Here is a 19,961-nt window from a genome sequence, read left to right on the forward strand (position 1 = left end):
GCTTTGCATAGGCTGGACATGACTAAATCCAGATTATGGATGGCTTGGCCTTTTAAAATTGTTCCATGGTGTTCCCAGAAATCATGTTGTGGTTGAGACCCCTGCGCTTGGAATTACATGTAACCTTAAAGCAAATCCTTGGAGAACATTCTCTCTCATTTTTCTTTAAGCCCTCTGTCAGGAAAAGGAAAGACAGACACTGTCGCAGAAAGCAGAAACAGTTTCTTGATGAGCTGTTTTGGGCATTTTAAAAGCAACATGAGCTTGTTTTAGCTTAAAAATGTGAGCACTTCCTGCCTTTCTCTGTTATTTATCCTTGTAAATTCAATATCTTTGGGTGTCGGACAAACAAAACACTTTAAATACGTCACCTTGGGGAAGAAAACAGTCAACATTTTAATAATTTATTTTAAAAAAAGGATCCTATTTCTACCTAAAAGAAGTGTTGAGGCAGACATTCATGATCCAAACAGAATTATCAGAATTCATGTTTAATGTTTGAGTAATGGCTACGTAACAAAAAGGCTCTTTAGACATGCTTTACAGAATGTACAGGCAAACAAGGTTTCAAAAATACTATTAAAAACAAAATGCAAAACTTCAACAATACAAAAAAAAAGCAGCATTGGATATTGCCAGAGCAGTTACTGCTAAACTTTGGTATAAAGTCAGAAAGGACGTTCAGAGAATAGAACAACACAAATGCACATTATGTTACGCTGCGTTGGCAAAAAAAAATATTGAACAGAGAATCGATGCGTATCCCCCCTGACATGTGGCTCTGTTTCGATGACTTGTCACCGCAATTTTTCATTTAAAAAAAAAAAAAGGGGCATGAAATTGACCTTGGCCAACAGAAAAAAATCTGCTTCCACTGAAGCATGGCGCGTGTCAAAATACAGAGGAAAATTCAAACGGGCTTGAAAAAATAAAACCAGTTAGTCTCCAACTTTCTTGGAAATGCCAAATTCGCAGGGAAGGGCTCGGAATGTGCTGATCTGGCAACTGAAGGCAAGCATGAATAACAGAATATGAAAACAAGTGAGAACTGAAAAAGAGTGACGGACATGGAAATCACATCTGCAAGTACCGCTGAGAAGGAGGTGTACCGGTATCATTTGCTGCTCAAGGGCCCGGTCAGACAGTGTAATTTTTGTAGTGAGAGGCATTTTTTCCCCCCCATTTGTTTTCTATAGGCAGTCAGCATTTTAGATGCCTCGAGCATCTTACGTCTGAGAAAGTTGAGTCGAGAAAACTTCTAATTCAGAGCAGAAAAGCGCCCGACTTCATTTTGAAAACTCATCCTAAAGAGCCTCAAACTGAACATACTCCAGGAAAAGCTCCTGGATCTCAATTAGAGCTATCTTACTACATGCTAGGAAGTCGAGCACTTCAAAAGATACAGATCTGCGGGTTTACTTCACAGTTCAATCACAGGTAATTTGGTGGTTGCCTAGCAAACATTGTAGGCTTCAATAAAAAAGGCAGATTACAAAACACACTGTCTGACCGGGCCCAGATCATAACTGTAGTCAATTAAGTATTGATAAGAAGTAACAATAATTTATACATCGAAAATACAGAAAATATAGCATCATACATTTTCACTGTCAGCATTATTGATTTGTAGTGTCTGAACTCAGTACCCTTGAACACTCCTTTCTTGTTCAAAAACAAATGATGCAGTACTGATCATCATCGTAACGGAAATGACAATAACAAAAATAATTTAAATATGCTGTCAGACATATTCGGGAAGAAAGATTATGACATACACTCAGTTGCCAGTTTATTAGGTACACCTTGCTAAAACTAATGTTAGCTAATGCCGAAGGTGGATTAGATTAGACTGCACTGCTTTGAGCTAGGTGCGTGTAATAAACAGGCAGCTGAGTGTGATTTGCCTAATGTGTTGAGCAATTATGATATTTTTCTGAGTCACAAAACAAAGCTTATTACATCTGCGCAACTCTGAAGTGCAATTATCAAGAGGTTTGTTTTTTTAAGGACAACTAACATGATGAAACAAGACATCATTTCTTTTACATGAGAGGCATCTTCATTTCCAAAACCTCAGAGCAATTTCATAGCTGACATTTGGAAACTGGCAGCTGTTTGATAGCGGTCGCTTAAAGTTTATGAGGAAGACAACACCCACTTCTCAAGAAAAATGTTTCCATCTTGTTTACCTGAACAGACAGGTAAAAACTTCTGGGACGATAAAGGCTTCAAATTACTGCAGCTTAAGTCTCAAACCTCAATATGGACTAGTAGGACACAGAATTTAATAGATTACTATCCTTATGTACACATACATTTATAAAATAAAACAATACATTCTCATTTTTCACAGTCCCAAGTGAGAACCTAGGCTTAATCAATATCTACGGAAGAATCGTGAACCTTTTGAGATAAAACCGTGATGATAAACCACCACAGTTTAAAACGGCATGCACACTGCATAATAAAGTTGAACACCATTAAATTAAGTGCCTGTAAGATATGCTAAAAAGGGAAAACAAATCAGTGCATACTGTACACATAAACCATAATGTCGTCACCTGATCGAGGTTACTGAGAATGCTTGTGGAAAAGGCCATCCAATAGACAACCATTAGAAAATAGCCAGCTAAACCATGATTGTCACATGTGCAAAAAAAACCGTATGCTTTCTCCCCGAACTGCTCATCATTACAAAGACACAAAATGAAGGAATAAACAACTGCGTTTGACATAGGACAAAAACAAGATCAGATAAAGATGATATAGGATATATTCATATATATTCATAATATACACCACATTTTGGTGTCACTGTCTCTGGGATTTGCATAACAGGATACCAGATAGCATAGTTTAGAGTCAGTCGGGATGCTTGTGGGAATGTGGGACGCGTGTTCTTTCCTATATTAACAACCACAAACTGCTGGTCAGGGAGCTACATATGTCCCTTGTTTGAACCCCATTTTTCCCCACTTGGGAATGAGGTGGTTAGTAATTTCTCCCAAAGTCTCGCAGGCTGCTCCAACAAGTACCGGGAATGATGAGACGAATTTCAGCCCCTCAGCAGCAGGGACGGAGGAGAGAGCCTACAGAGACTCGACCATGTCTCGGTTTCTCTCGTGGCAGCATCCGACATGGCTCTTTAAAGCATACATTCATAGCTTTCTCTAGAAAGAGAACAAAGAAGAGTGGAGGATGTGGGAGAGACGGGTCCTGCAGAGGTGGAGGTGTCAAGAAGGAGGTCGCTTTAATCACTGGTCCATTTCTCCAGCCTGACACAGCAGTCTTTCCACAGTGGAGAACGTTAGCATGTCCTCTTGAGTGAAAGGGGAATGTAAACATACAAGAGAGCATCTTTGGCAGAGTGTGAGGAGTCTCTTTGGAGGTAGTGGGTGAAGAGGGCGGGGGTGCAGCAATGAGGAATCAGAGGCAGAACGTAGGCGGAGTGTAAGGACCTATGTGGGAGCAGGATGCTCCTGAGGGTTAGTCCTATTAGAGGCACTTCTGTGGGCCTTTGTGCATTGGCTGGGAAAACAGTCCACCTCTGCTTCGCTCTGTTTCTCTGCCCCGCTGGCAGTGGAAGCCAGAGGAGGTGTCCTATGAACAGTCACTGGGTGTTGCGACACGCCTGGTTGGGGTTTCGAGGACGGATCTTCCCCATCTCCCCAGAAGGACCGACTAAGGGAATCTGCAAGACAGTAAAACGCAGCATTTAGCAGCCAGCACGTTATCTCCAACTACCTGATTCCAGAAAGCTTACTAGGGGCAGGCGATCTGGCCAAAAATCCATATCACAATGTCAATTATTCAATTAGTCTCCAACAATTTCAATCAGTTGCAGTAATGTTTAAGTAAAGACATGTCTGATTCCATTTGTAGTTTCTTCACTCCTCTGTGACAGTAAACGTATTATCTCTATGTATGTTGCAACCAAAACAAGACATTTGGATGTCATCTTGGGCTTTTGGAAACATTGACCCACATTTTTCACCACTTTGTGATATTTTATGAACCAAACAGCCATTAATGATTAATTGAGGAAATAATCAACGGATTAATCGGCAATGAAGAAATGGTTAGTTGCAACAGTAGACCTTTGGTTTATTGATAAACCGCATTTAAGTATCTAATTTTTGGTTTGTTCACATTATTCACACAGTTGTTTCTCATCTAATCTCCACAGAGAATATAGTGTTAGCTGTATTTTCCGATCACCTGGACAACCTTCATAACAACCCTCCATCCGTCTAAACAGGGTCATATCTGGAAAATCAATAACTAATAAATACAGTCCCGAGTTTACCAGTTGCATGGGAAATCTCCCAGTCTGTAAAAAACTGTCTTCAGCGAATCAATGACCTCAGTGTTTATACCGTCTATAATGGTAAGCCAAGAGCAAACTTGCCAGAGAATCTGCAAGATTTATAACAGCCAAGCAGCAAAAGGCGAGGACATTATTTTCAGAATCCTGCTTTTTTTCTCTTTTTCAGTAGCTGCACGTTGAAAATTCAACATGTTTCCCCAAAGGAGGCTCAGCTCATAAGACATGATAGTTTGCACCTAGACAAAGGATGAAGACACTATCCTGTTCAAAAAAGGTAAAATTGGGATTTCTGCCTCACCATTAGCATAGTGCTCCGGGGGAGAGTGGCTGCTCAGCCTTTTATCGTGCGAGGTGAGAAAGATGGAGGAGTCCTGGTTGCTAATGAGGCTCTCCAGTGCTGTGTCCTTGTGCTGTGCATGCTCACTGAAGCTCTCCTTCAGACCCGGTAGACTCTTATCCAGTGTGTCGTCCTCCCCCAGATAGGCGTACGGGCAGTACTCCCGAGTGCGAGAGTAGATGTTGGCGTTGTCGTAGCAGTCGGAGCAGATGACCAGCGGACCTGCACCACCTGACAAGACAGAAGATGCATCTTGATAAGAGTCACTTTCCATATGTTTGTTGTTTGTTTACAGGCCCGTTCCCGAGCTTGGTTTCATCGACTTATAACACAAGCTCAGGGCCCAGGGAAATGCATAGATATAGTTGTTTTAAAATCCCTTACACAAGAAAGATGCTGAACATTAAGAAAGCAGAAATAATCAAATCCTTTAAAAATACATGGAAACCACATAACCATTAGTGTGTAGATGAGACTAACCTGTGGGGAGCCCAGCTAGTCCCTCACGGGGCTCTCCAGGGTGGAAACTGTTGCGGCCAGTGAACAGAGAGCCAACCCTGCAGTGCAGCATGCCGTTCCCCTCAGTTTCCACCTCGCTGCCTGTGTCTCCATAACACACACCTGGGACAAACATGATAATTATTCAGTGTCTTATTTCAGCAGGGATCTGATCCGAGAACACAAAAGCAGAAACAAGAACCTAATGTGAATGGGAGGGTCCAAAAACCTTTGAATCCTGAAAAGGACACACACTGTTTCATTTAAAGACATTTTTCTCAGGAAAGGCTTTTGTTTGTTTTTCGTGTCAGAAGCAATTCAGTGGACAGCAGGAGAGGTCGCAGTGTATCTGTGTGTCTTTGATTTCTTGTGGTCACTCAATAATCCCATAATCTCATGATGGTGACACGACAACTCTGTTTTCTTGTGATCACAATGCTGACATAACTCAACCTGTTAGATGAGAATATGAGCAGCAGATATGAGTTGGCATAACACTAAAAAAACTAACAAGACAATACCAGGCACCGTAAACATCTTAAATTTTATAGTAAGATTTTATTGGGTTCCAGCTGCAGGAGGCACCAATGATGTTTACACGCACAAAATATTCTGTTTTTTCCCCTTATTCCAAAAAAGACAATATTCTACTAAGCTGTGTGCACGGCTAATGAAAGCGATTATTTCACGAATATTCCCGTTCACACCCAGCCCTGCGTACTCCATCTTTCATTATTTCAACCACCTTCTTTAAAAAAGTCAGCAGTGGGATATTTGAGCATGTCCAAGATGTGGGTTTTTTTCAAAAGAAGTGCGTTTCTCCTTCCAACCAGAAATGTGGGATTCTTTGTGTGCATGTGTCTCTATACCAGCCGTGCAAACTGTCGGCTTGGCAACGCACAGAGCTGATTGTAAACAGTCATGAGGCTGTGTGTTGTTAGCTGTGCTCGACACTCAAATTGAGATGCATACTTCTAATACGCTGTTTACATGTCCAAAGAAGGCTCCTAAAACCTGAATAATATCTGCATATCCCACAGACTGCCACAAAAAAGGTATAATAAGGGAATATGTTGTTTACATGATACGCATCATATTCAGAATAATAGTGGAAAACTAGTGTCTATAAAAACTTAGCAGAGATTTCCTTTTATGTGCAGTTCATAGATGATTACTATAAATAATTCTGTGTGTGCTTATGTCATGCAAAAGAAACCCATACTTGTTAAATCAATATCATGACATAATCATGTTTGTCATTGTGATAAATCAAAGCCTGTGTCATAGATACCACAAAATGATTATTCCGGATAACCAGAAAACAAAAGAGTAAAAATAGCGTCTTTCATGGCGCTGAGACAAAGGGTTTGTCAAACATGGCAGGAAACGCTCACCAAATCCATGAGGGAGATTACTCACCATCTGTGCCCTTATGGACGTATCCGTTGGAGAGCGGAGGCATGAGCTGCTGGTGGCTGCCAGCCTCAGAGTTACTGTAGCCTTCCTGCGGCTCTGACAAAGTACCCTGAGAGGACAGGTAGCTGGGGATGTCTGCCGGCAAATTCATCTCATCTGGAACAGACAGAGACATATTTTGTGACACGGTATCGAGTTCTGTGAAACAGTCTCATCCTCACAACAAAGTGCTGTCCTCGCAGACACATTTCATGGTTTTCAAACAGCCATCCCTATCGGGTTAAGCTTCAAATGAGGCTAAATATGTCACAGATGGTTATGTGTCCAAAATGCTGACCTGTGTTGGTGATGCTGTAGTCCTCGCTCTTCCTGCGCATGTGATAGATGACAATGACCCACACCAGCGAGGTTCCAACCACACAACACACCACCACAATCACCACGATGCCCACGGTGGTCCAGCCGTCCTGGTCATATCCCGTGCCGGTATCACAGTTTGGCGATGGCGAGACGCTCAGGTAGATGTGGCCACGTTCTGTTCCCAGAGTATTTGACATGATGCAGGTGTATTTCCCAGCATCAGCAGGACCAGCATCAACTATGATAAGGAGCTGGTTGGCTGCGGCAAAGAAGTGACGCTCGGTGAGTACCAGAGGCCCGTCATCTTTGGTCCAGTTGAGACGAGGGGCGGGGCTGCCTCCAGCTATACACTGGAGCACAGCAGTTTCACCTCGTGCCACTGTTCGGTCCTCCAGCGGTCGCATGAAGGATGGAGTTTCTGCAAGAGAAGAGGATTCATTGATTTTTGATTTAATAAGGATTATCCCTGTGGCAGTTGTGTCAGATGGATCTGTGTTAGGACAAGATTGTTATTTTTAGAATTAGAAAAAGTTATTGATTATACACCAACGCAAATCTTAAATCAAATCTCAGACTCATTTTCATTAAGAAATTTAATCTAACAGTAGATTCAGAGAGGCTCTGCACAGCCACATTCAAGTATTCCCCACAGCAATGGCATAACAAGGTTTGTATTTGCTTCTTCATTATTTTAAATTACTGAGGAGGAAACACAAAAACAAAGATGCGTAATGAGTGACAGACATAAATGAGCAGCCAATTTGAGCACAGTGATTCAGCTGAAATGACCCAGCAGTAAAAACATCAGTGATATGCTCTGTTAATCAGATGGGTGACTCACCCAGGACGGTGAGAGTAGCGTTTGCAGACAGACTGCCAGCTGTGTTTTGAGCCGTGCAGCTGTACACTCCCATGTCTTCTGTCTTCACGTTAGCAATGAAGAAGATGTCATCGTCTGGCATCACATGCATCCTGCGCTCTCGGGCAGCAGGGAAGTCGGTGCCTCCGTCCTTCTGCCAAGCAATTTGGGGTGATGGATGACCTTCAGCAGCACACTCAAGCCTGGCCATCGTTCCAGTCCGGATTGTCAGATCCATGGGAGTTTTAAGAAAGGACGGCAGCTCTAAAAGATACAGAGCAGAAGGTCAAGCGTGGGACACTGAAGGCGAGACGCATCTGTATCAGAGATTAGAGATAAAATAACTGCTACAATTAAATCTAAGGGTTGAAACACTTCCCTCAGATATAAAATTATATGAACAGTACCTGAGGTCAGTGTTTAGTATAATGGTGTTAGTATAAAGGAAGGAATTTGGGATGAGAGAGAGGTTTTATTACTGGACTGGAGTCGGCTAACTTCCAGTTTAGTGCCCGGCTAACTTGAATGGGGATAAAATAATTTAATGGTGTGGCTCTTCTCGACTTTCAAAATGTTATTGGACTGAAAGGCTCAAATGATAATAGTGAAACGAAACATTTGGCGGGGGTAGTGATGCTTAAAAGAATTGATCGACCATTTTACAGACGCTTCTTTCACAACGGGTCTATTGCTGTTTTCTCTTCTGTTACAACTGTTTCCGGCGCATTCGTGGCGTGAACATGATGTCAGATGCGGGTGTACTCGCATCTAAAAAACCTGTGTAGACGCGCTAATTTTGGTGGAAAAGTAGCATAACAGACTGCAGAGCCAAACAGACAGTCATTAATCACAGTCTTTGACAAACGTCCTCACCATTGACAGTAAGCTTGGCCCTGTTGGAATAATTGGAGCCAAAGTGATTGGAGACCACGCACTGGTAGCGCCCCTCGTCGGTGAAGTTGACATTTAGGAGGTGAAGCACAGTGGTGTAGATCAGCTCTCCCTCCTGGTACCGGGCGTAGTTTTGAACTTCTGCATCATACAGCACCTCCCCATCCTTCCGCCAAGCTGTGTTCATTGGCGAATCACTGCTGCTGGACGCAACGCAGCTCAGAGTCACGTTGTTTCCCCGCAATGCCACACATGTCTCTGGGTGAGTTGTGATATGAGGTTTGGGGAAATCATCTGTGGAGGAGCAGGGACAGAACATGTGAAACTCAGCCTTTTTATATTAAGCATGCCAGTTCAGGAAGAGCAATAAAACAGTCAGCTTCAATCTATTAGAAAAGTTTTTCCCAAACTGTTTCGGGCATTTTGTTTATTAAACCTGTGGAAAGTAAACTTCCAGAGTGACACAATATGCTAGCGTGTGGAGCTAAGAAAGAAAACTCAATGCTATTTTCTGGGTGATGCCAACAATTTTAGATTGAGCTCACTAGAGACGACCTGCATTGGATCAGACTGGAAACGGTATTAAAAAAAAAAGGAAAAAGTAAGAAATTGGACTGACCACAAACAAACTCTTCCGCGCTGATGGACAGGACACTGCGGCCAAGAAGGCTGGCAGGATGAGCACAGATAGCGGAGACAGACTGCTGGAACTGGCTGTCAGTCAACCAAGGCCCCAGCCACTGCATGTGGCAGTCACACAGCAGGCTGCTCGTGTTCAGGACACTGAGAACAGAAAGGTAATGGAGGAAGCGAGAGATGAGTCATTGTAAAATTAGTTGGAATCATCAAATTACTGCAGAGATAAAAGGATGAGATGTACCCACTGAGCAAGTAAACATGAATTTGGGATTTCCAGGATTTGTTTGTGAACATTTGAGACAGGGATTTGTAATTTACCCTTTTTAGAAGAGCAAACCTGTATTTACTCGCTTAAAATGAAGGTTTAAATTATCTGAATAATTCAAAGAGAGCTGTTATCCTCTCTTACAAAATAACAATAATAAGTCCAGTGCCGCTTGTAACTGAGTAACAGTGAGCAGGCAAGCAAGAGTAGCTGTATTTTATTATACCCAATACCATGAAAACAGAGCTCTGGTGGCTCTTTAACAATGACTGATGATTCTTGCTAAAATAGCCTCGCTTATCTGAACCCCATAGCCAAGTCTTGGTGGATAAAACAGTAAGTTTATAAAACTTTAATGTCACTCGAGGCAACTTTTATAGCAGTTCATATATACAGAAAACAATCCCACTAGATGACTAAAAAAACAAACACAATTCAGAAAACAAACAATGATAAACAGCCATATAAAACTGCTGTGAATGGTCAAATTCTGTTTATAGAAAGAGGTTATTGAAAGGCGTAACCATTACCACGGTCATATTTTTAAACCAGTCAGCAGGAGACATCAAAAGGCAACCAAACATAGGAACAAAATTACAGTTTAAAGGATCTTAATCAAGTCAGGAAAATTGATTCACTGCTCACAACACCATGTTTTAACACACTTTATCCTAAAATAAATCTTAATTACAAGGGTGTTGCCATTATGTTCCTCTAGCTAGGTTAGTGAGCAAAGCCACTTTATCCACTCATCAAGAAAATAGTGCTATATTCTATTAGAGCAGCAGACTAATTAATCACAGGATGTGACTACTGTCATGATACATTAGTTAGCCACTGCCTGAGAGAGACACTCCTAAAATCAAAACCTCAAAAAGGCAAGGGACTTAACATTTCCACTGACTCTCCTCACAGGCAGGAGAGATAACTGCCCTAACAAAGCCGATGATGATGCTGCAACTCAAAAGTTGAATCAGAAATCTCTGCTTGTCCAACTGTTACAGCAGGTCAACAACTTTCAGTGCCTAACACCTTCTTCATACGACTACACAATGCCGATTTAAAAATGCCAGTCGTGTCCTGCAATTGCAGTGAATCTTAATCATCATAATTAGCTTTGAATGAAAGCAATAAGAGTTATTCAGTCATACAAGCGATATTAACACAGGGACATGGTGGCTTCGAAATGTGCTAATGAGAGCTGTAAGATTCATTTTGTGTCTACTCACAAGACTTTGAGCTTCGTATGGGACAACGACTCCGGGTGTATCGACATGATGCCATTCTTACTGAGGTCCCTGCGGAGAGGACAGAAATATGGATCAGACACATTTATGATGCGATTTGATCAAAATGGCATTTCACAAGCACAAGACAACAACAACATCTCAGTGTAATAAAAGCCCCCTGCTATCTTTAATCATTCAACAATAATAACTGATCCTTCTGAGACTGGAGTTTAACTGTGTAGAAAAACACGAGTGTGCAGCGGCTTTACTCACAGGTGCTCCAGCTCCTCCAGGCCCTCAAACGCTTTCTTAGTGATTGATTTGATTTTGTTCCGCTGTAGGATTCTGGAAAATAAAAAGATTTTATATTATGTTCAGTAAGAGAGTTGCAATAAAACGTGCTGCTGGGTAACTTTTTATTGCACACTGGAACTGCTGTGCCAGCATCTTTTCATCCAGACTAAATGAAGACATTTGACCAGCCTTAAAATAACCTTGAGAAACAACTTCACAGCAAAATAAAACCTGCCAAGTACAAAAAAGCTTTATATTCTACCTATAAGGTTGTATACAGTCAAATCTCTGGAACACAGATGCATCATTTATGATGCACCTGCTTTAATTTTCTAAATGCAAGATACTTTAGAAACATGCATAATGTATTAAATCTAAATCTGTCTGTGTTCTCAGCTATATATAAATGTGTAAAAATTTAAAGTGCTCACAGTGTGTTCAGCTTCTTCATGCCGTCAAAGACACCAATGGAGTCTTCAATGGCCCAGGAGATTTCATTATTGCGGATATCACTGAAAAACAAAGAGTCACATTTTAGATCTTAAACACTCTCCACAGAGACTGGAGATGAAATGACTTCTCCTGCAAACGTTTTTTTTTTTTAAAGACCGCAGAGAGGGCACATTATCTCCACTGTGGCTGTCAGTGGCAGTGACTCTCAGTTAGGACACTAACAATCTGAGACACCATACTTCCACAGTGTGTCACAGTTCGCTGCCCCCGCTGTTCTGATGAGGGGAAATTAATTGGCTCTGTTTAGCACTGGGACAGTTCATGGGTCCGCTGGAAACCCAGAAAGGCCTTGTGTTTACAGGATGGGTCATAGGCTCTTTTGTTTCTCTTTGCTCATGCCTGGCCACCTCTGAAAGGACTTCGGCACTTTCCAGTTCCCCTCTCCCATGAAAGCTCCCAGGACGGTCAAGCTCCCAAATATGTTCTCTTTACAGCTCAGTGGCTTTCGCAGAACTCTGTGTGGCGAATAATGAGTTCACAACTCGCTCTCTTCTCAACACTTTCCTCGACACAGATTAATGTATGATGAAGAAGGCGTACTTTCTAAATTAGGATGATATTTTTTACCCATAGCTAGAGTATTTTCAAGCTTTTGTGGTGGTGTTAACATTGTTTAGAAGTGTCATTTAAGTCCAACTTAGATGTTGACAACGTAGATGCAGGTTGGTTTTTTTTTAATGCGGGTAAACAGGCAACAAATAGGCAATTCAATCCTTTTCCACTGCCAGTAGACAAGTTTGTCTTGACGTCACAAACGTGCCTGAAAACAGGGAACAGAAGGAGGCTGGTGACAATATTACAGTGGTTACTTTTTTTAGCATTTACTTCAGTCTCTCTTTTAAACTCAATGCTTGATGTGATGCTTGAGCGCTGCTTAAATGGAGACGGACGGAAAAGTATTTGCAGGCCAATGTCTGGAACTTCAATGTGCGTTATAACATCATGCCAGAAAAGAGGTGAAAATGAGCGTGCCCAATTGAATGTCGTGTTTCCATCACAGTGGATAAACACCTGTGACTACAGAAGAATCATTTGACCCCGGAATGAATGCAGATTGTACCGTATTCCCCTACGGGACAGAAGCCAGATGGCAATGCGTTAGTGAGTTTTTTATCCAGTGTAATAGGGGTTCAATATTCTGCAAACAAACTAATTTTGTGAATAGAATTGGTGTGTAAAGGCAGCAGACTTATACCATATTCAAACCAAGTAATGTGTTGTGTGGCACTGATATAGTAAGCATAAATGCAGGAGCACATTACTGTAACAGAAAACTCCCATTAACTTGATAAACAGAGCAGTGCATAACAATTTATCGCATTCAACACCCAAGAAAGCATGTCCCATATTCTCTCCCTGACAAAGCCAGAGCTGCTTTGTTATTTGTTGATATGCTCCGTAGACACTGAAAAATGTTGAGCATATTACATGCCGATATTATATCATCCCTGCTTGATGAAATATTGAACAGCAAACAAACTCAAATCCCAGAGCAGTGCGAGTCTTGGTCTACCTACACTGGCAAAGATTTCGATTAACCTTCATCTCTTGGCCTCTGGCTAAGCAACAGTGTTGAGACCAACACTCTCCCTCCCCTGCGCAATATTTCATAAACCTTTATGCAGTATACGGTTCACATCGATAGGGATGCCGCGGCGAGGGCGTTTCCCCACCAGTTAATAAACTCATGACTACACTGATGTTACTGATTGTGCTGGACATTTACAAGAAAAGATATACGTTGATGCACTCATTATCTGTAGAGTATGTACTTCGATCTTTAACATTGATCTTTAGATCGCCCCCTTACTTTGAACACAACAATTGCTTAGAAAGTTGGTTCATTAAGTTTCAATATGCCAGATCTGTCAAACAATGCCACACTGACCCCAAAACCTGTAGCTGACGTCCACAGATGAGTTGTAGACTAATACACAAGTAAAAGCCCTTGTAATGTTAGTTCATTGTCGAGACTAGCTTGTTTTAGCCCAGTTAGCCTCTGTTTCTGACGAATTGCCACCAGCCAACAGTTTCACGGTAACGTATTGAACAGTCTCACTTTTTTTGTCTGCTCACACACCACAAAGGTTTGATGAATTGCCCCAGCAGTGGATTTCAGTCTGTACAACCAAATCCAGGTGTCAAGCAACCTCATGTCGGGTTTTTTTTTAGTGTCTGTCGTCTGACTAAGTGATAGCATGTTAAGTATTTTACACAATGACCCCAACAACTGTAGCTTAGTTCCACAGATGAGTTGTTACGTAACACTTACGCTAAGTACACGCCAGTTGTAATGCCCTGACACCAATGCTTAAAGATTCAAGTTCAAGCTACAACTTCCGAAATCAGCATGAGTGAATGAAAGGACAGAGGACACAAAATCAAGAGAACAGGACTCTATGGAAATTACACATTGGGTGGTTGGATCTAAGACAAACACAACAGATGAATCTTGACAAGCAGGATTAGAACGCAACAAAGACGATATCAGAAGCTGTAGGCTAAATATGCTGCTAATGCTACTGTTATTTTTCCAAACCACTAAAGATCACTCGGAAAGTGTATTCAAGACGGGACAAGAACTACACATAAAGAGTGAAACGAGAAGACCTACTTTCGTCAGCAGCCTTCATGAGAATGCACAGAGCCAAGAACATGCCAGGACTTGGTTACATTTTGCATACCATGGTTCATTACACTTCTTAGATCAAAAATGTACCACAGATTTTAGACAGATGTATTGATAATAGCACTTACAGGGTGCGCAGACTTGCCAGGCCACTGAACACTCCCTCTCCCAAATGACTGATTGAGTTTTCTCCCAGGTTCAGGCTCTCCAAGAGACCTAAGCCAACAAACGCTGTCTCCTCAAGTCTAGTCAGATGATTGAAGGACAAGTCTCTGCACAAAACAACCACAAATATGATAAGGATTAGTTCAAACACAGTTCATGTTAACAGCAGTCTCGTATGGTAATGTAATACCACATTCAAAGATGATGCTCCAAAATTAGACATTTTCAGAACATTGTTCAAATGTATCCTACATCCACCAGAGGCAAGACAGGCTGAATCAGCTCCAGACAGCCAACAGTACTGCAGCGAGATAACAGTAACTCTTCTGAGCACACGGAATGAATTTCAGAGCCCAGGGCTTATGAAAGAAAGTGGGGACTCTTAGGATTTTAGCTATGAAGCAGACACACTCACAGTTCCTCCAGCTTTTGGCAAAACTCCCAGGCGTCTGGTTGGATGATGCCGACAGCATTCTGGCTGACCCGCAGGACACGCAGCATGCGAAGGCCATACAGCCAACCTTTGTTGACCTCGGTTAGGTTATTGTGCTCCAGCTCTCTGAGAGACAGATGGGAAAACCAAACCAGCATTAACAAAAACAACTGTCATAATGTAAATTGATTTGTTTTCAGAACAAATCTACCAGAGCAAATATGGCCGACAGCATGACCAGCAGTTTGTTCTGGAAAAATACAGAATAAATAATGAGGCTTTCTTTGTACTTTAGGGTTTTCCCCACCTATCTTTGTGCAATTACAGACCTCTATTTTGCTATTGTAAAAGGTTTTACACTCTATGCACCATTTACTCCTTTAAAAGTGTTGAAAGTAGAGGTGTGTGAAGTGTGTCCTCACAGTTCTTCAATGTTGTTAAGCCCAAAAAAGGCTCCATCCATGAGCTTAGTGATGCCATTCCTCTGCATCTTCAGTGACCTTAGTGAGTCCATCCCTTTGAATGTCAGGCTGTCCACAATCTTGATCTTGTTACGCTTCATTTCACTACAAGCAGGGCGAGAATCAGTTTATTTCAACCATGTGCACTCATACACAAAAGCAGGGCCGCTGGAATATTTTTGGACTGGATTTACAGTAAACTCAGCCAAGTACTTAAGTCAGAGTCGCTACGACAGAATAAAATGAAAATTCACAGATTTGTCTGCAAACTATCAACCATTTCATTTTTTGACCAGCGATTTTAGTTTTACACTGAAACACATCATATGATACTTACAGGAACTGAAGCTGCGGAAGTTTGAAGACTTTGGATGGCAGCACAACTAATCTGTTCCTGTTCAGCTTCAGCACCAGCAGGGAGCTGGAGATGTTTTCAAAGCAGCCAGGCTCGAGGACGCTGATCCTGTTATTACTCAAATTCCTATGAGATAAAAGAGCAGAAACATTAGAGGTAAAATCAAGAAGGAGAGTAATGTTTGCTCCATAGCTACACCTACTGTGTATGTGAATATCCATAGAAGGAGGCACCACAAAGCCAGTTATACATAATAAGGATACCTGAAAATGTCTGGCATTGAATAGTACTACTTTGCTTAATATGTGTTCTGTAAAACAGCCATAAACACTATGTTATCTTACTGTTGTATTATACAGAGCTCATTCTTCCTTCTAATACTGTTAGTTACTCTACAAATTCACCTGTCGTAACAATAAACCAGTTTAAAATACAACAAGTGTGCTGTATTTTGCAACCTTGTTAGATTAATTAATTTCTACTTCTATTTAATTTTTTATTAAACCTGTACAGTTAGGCTATACTTGCAGATAATGTGTTCTTAAATTCCTTAATTAAAAAAAAGTTAAATGAAGATGATTTAAATAAGCTTTGTTGCTTACAGATATTTCAACTGCATGGAGGGGAAGGATCCAGCTTTGAGCTCAGAGATGGAGTTAGATGTCAGGTCAAGAGTCTCCAAGGAAACGTACGGCTGTAGCTGATGCATCGACAGCTCCGAGATCCGATTGTGAACTCTAAATCATACAAAAATAATCAAGTATTAGTTTTCAAAGGCTTAATTACACAGATTACTGAGACAACCTATGTCTGTCCACTCAAATCCCACCATCAAGATGAGGTACATGGTACGAAACCAATGTTTTGGTACTACTATACAAGAGATAACGAGGCATCAAAACAACATAAAAATAACATAAATAAACTAAAGGCTTATTTTGAGTATTTGTTTAAAGGAGTGACAGGAGAGACAAGAAAACCTGAAGGAGATTCTATACTTACAATGACAGCGAGGTGATATTTGGGGAAACATCTCCAAGATAGGGAAGACTGGTCAGCTCGTTATGATTCATAGTGCTGAAATGAAATTCAACATAACATTAGTATCATATCAAAGAGGCTGCTAAATGAACTGTGCAAATTGAAGTGGGCACAGTAAATAATTAAGATTAACATCCGTTGTATCAGTCAGATCACGGCTCACACTGCTTCTTCCCAAAAGTACTAGAAATTTGGAGTAGTTAACTCCGGTCCACCCTGACGTGATATTGCTCTCAGCTTTCAGTTTATCAGGTACGCCTAGCTGTAACTAGTAAACTTCAATACAGCACAAAACAGAGACAAATACTAGCATCATAAGTATTATAACGCTCCTTTCTTTTTGAAACGTTTTAAAGAAGTTATGATCATTTGGAAGACCGTATTAATATTAGGCAGTAAAACTCAACACCATAAACTAAAACCTCCGAAGTGACCGCAAACACCTCTCTAGAAAGGTTCAACAACAAGATGAACATTATAACATCAGAGAAGGTAAGATTTACTGCAAGACTGTAGTATTGGACTATGTCAGTCACATATTATATGGTGGCTTGATAAATTAGGCCTGTACGTTTTTAAGCTTTTTGTACACATCAACTAATATTGCCTGTTGTGTTTACAAGCCATTATTGTCAATAGGAGTCATATTAATGTATTGTTTTGGTAATTTGGTTTGATGTTATTTATGTGGACTATTTAATGTTTCACATTACACTTCCAATGTCTGAATATTCTTAAGAATTAAAAGTTAATTGATCTTTAAAAGGGTGTACTTGCATTACCATACTATGATTTATTACTAGTATACATTATTATTGCATCAGTGTCACAAAATGGTCACAAATATTAATATTTCTGGGTATTTCTAGTAGGCTTTGTGATAACTCAAGTGATGATCATTCTTTTAATGTCTTCATAAAAAAATAAGAGAAAATGGGAAAATATGCATAAAGTCTATGTCTTGAAGCAAACCAAAACACAAACACAATCTTATCAAGAGAGTGAACTGGATAAAACACATCTAAACGTGGTTTCTTGGTATGTTATGGTGCATGCTTTGGTTGAGCAACAAATCAGTGCTGTGGATACAGTAGAGGACTAACTTCAACACACTTGTGTCTCTCCGGTTGTGTACTTACACTTGGGATATCCCATCTGGTGGGTCCTGGGGAGCCGTCGACAGCCTTTTCCTGTTACAGTCCAGAATATGAACCTCATCTTGTCCCCTGGAGCACGAGCAAGGAGCGGGACAAGACTCCAGAGCCCAGGCACTCAAACTCAACAGCATGAAGACAAGGGCCGAAGGAATGGGCCAACCTTCCGCCATTTTAAATGACTTCCTACTGAAGGCTACGTAGCTACGTGGCTAACTCGCTAAACTGGCACGTTAACAGTTACAAAAATCACCATTAAAATTGCTCCCGCGATTTGATATCAGTCAAACGAACACATACTTCAGGTTTAAAGTGCCATTATCCCAGGCGGTTATTATCCGACACGCTTGAGGCATCGCAGCAGATTTCTCCCCCTTCTTCCCAGTGCCTGGAATTCCTTCCGCTCCAATCTGGACACCCTCCCGGAGTTGCTAACGTTAACGCTGAAGTGATTTGGTCCCACAAATGCGCCACTTTCCACCGGACGACATCGGTTTAAGTCCACACTCGGTTGTCGTTGGATTGTGTTGAACCAAGTGAAGTATAATCCTTGCTCGGCTTGAATGTTTACAGTGTACTAACAGTATTTTTCCTCCGTCTTTCTATCCCGAAAGAACAACAAAGCGCCTTGAGTTGATGACATAGGATATCCTACACCCCGCCCCTTTCCAGCATACTTAGTGTTTTTCTATTGGTCCGTGCGTACGCTTGTCAAACATATGCTGCGATTTGATTGGATGTCAGTCTAATATGTTTGTATGGTAGTCTACTGTACACAGCAAAAAGTTTTGCTCTTGTATGAACTGGTATTTCACACCCTTCTGTTTATTGGTGGTAATTTCTACCTTTTAAGGATTTCATGTACAATTAAGAGTCTCTTAGGGAAGAATTGCAGCAGTTTGTAAAAAATAAAGTTATGCAATATGTGCCTGCTGGTCAAGTTATGGGCTTTAATTTTGATGAGAAGCAGTAGTAGTAAATAATAACTGTAAAGTTTTTATACAGAATCTTTCTAAACAGAGTTACAATGTGCTTATTATCGGGGGAAAAAAGATTAAAACATCAGCAACGCAGAAAAAGTAGAGACAATGAAATAGAATAAAATGCACCATAATAAAATACAATAAAATAGAGGAAAATAAAATAAATACACATAAATCAGATTAGACTTATGAAATGAAACTTTAGAATGTATTGATTTATTTTAGTATCAAAAGTATCATTGCTTTTTTCCACATTTTGTTGATTATTATTGCTTATTATTGTTATTTGTTAAATCATGGTAATATAATAAATATTGTGTTTGTGCTGTAAAACCTCTTTTTGGATGATATGTTTTAATTATCCTTGATTGTGTACTGTTAAACCTGAGGTCAAAATGGGGTTTCAAGTTCAGCTAGTGGAACAGTGTGACCATCCATTAAGGAAATGTGTGTACAGAAGATGTAAGTGTATTCTATATATCTCTTTCATGTCACTATCTCCACAGCTGCAGTATGATTTAAGTCTGCTAAATAATATCAACATAATGGTTTTGCCTTCAGTGGTGGATTGTAACTAAGTAAATTTACTCAAGTACTGTAGACTACAAATCTGAAGTACATAACAATGAATCCGGTAATCAGAAAAATGCTGTATCCAATAATTGGCCAGGCTGATAATCGGTCGACCCGTAGTATGCAGTATATAAATACATGTAAATAAAAATGACTTTCACTTGTACTTTCGGTACTTGAGTACATTTTGTACTTTTGATACAAAAGTAGATTCAAAAGTGCACTATGTAGATTCTAGATTCTTTCTTCTTTCTTCTTAAAATGATCACATTGTGCACCTTTAATATCAGATACTGTGAGACTTTTACTCAGGTAGCCCACTATTTATGTGGGTGACTTTCACTTTTATCTAAGTAATATTAAGAATTTTACTTAAGTATGACTTTTGGGTACTTTTTACAACACTGGGTAAAGCCTTTTACTAACACACAGTTTTACTTAGCAGCAGAGTTTTACTTGTAAGACAGTATTTATCAGTGTGGTATTTCTACTTTTGTAATCTGAATACTCTCTTCTCCACATTACCAACTCTCAGAGAC

At 40.6% G+C, this 19,961-nt stretch overlaps 1 protein-coding gene across 1 annotated transcript; it reads right to left on the reverse strand.

Moving 5' to 3' along the window:
• Positions 1–390: 390 nt before the first annotated feature.
• Positions 391–18,499, reverse strand: lrig2 (leucine-rich repeats and immunoglobulin-like domains 2). Its single transcript, XM_084347940.1, has 18 exons — positions 17,852–18,499; positions 16,674–16,748; positions 16,274–16,408; positions 15,654–15,797; positions 15,278–15,421; positions 14,838–14,981; positions 14,386–14,529; positions 11,547–11,627; positions 11,095–11,166; positions 10,822–10,890; positions 9,308–9,471; positions 8,671–8,982; positions 7,780–8,061; positions 6,916–7,356; positions 6,582–6,734; positions 5,145–5,285; positions 4,626–4,895; positions 391–3,691 (listed from the first exon to the last, which is right to left on the reverse strand). Exons 1-18 carry the CDS (start codon positions 18,037–18,039, stop codon positions 3,459–3,461), a joined length of 3,192 nt encoding a protein of 1,063 aa, XP_084204066.1. The 5' UTR covers positions 18,040–18,499; the 3' UTR covers positions 391–3,458.
• Positions 18,500–19,961: the final 1,462 nt, after the last annotated feature.

This window comes from Pagrus pagrus (assembly GCF_965226575.1).
Source record: "Pagrus pagrus genome assembly, chromosome: 3".
Classification (NCBI taxonomy): Eukaryota; Metazoa; Chordata; class Actinopteri; order Spariformes; family Sparidae; genus Pagrus; species Pagrus pagrus.

Coding starts and splice junctions, on each gene's coding strand:
- lrig2 (XM_084347940.1), bottom strand. CDS start 18,039: ATGGCGGAAGGTTGGCCCATTCCTTCGGCCCTTGTCTTCATGCTGTTG. Junction 5,286..6,581: donor CGTCCATAAGGGCACAGATG/GTGAGTAATCTC, acceptor TGTTTGTCCCAG/GTGTGTGTTATGGAGACACA. Junction 3,692..4,625: donor CCCGGAGCACTATGCTAATG/GTGAGGCAGAAA, acceptor ACTGTCTTGCAG/ATTCCCTTAGTCGGTCCTTC.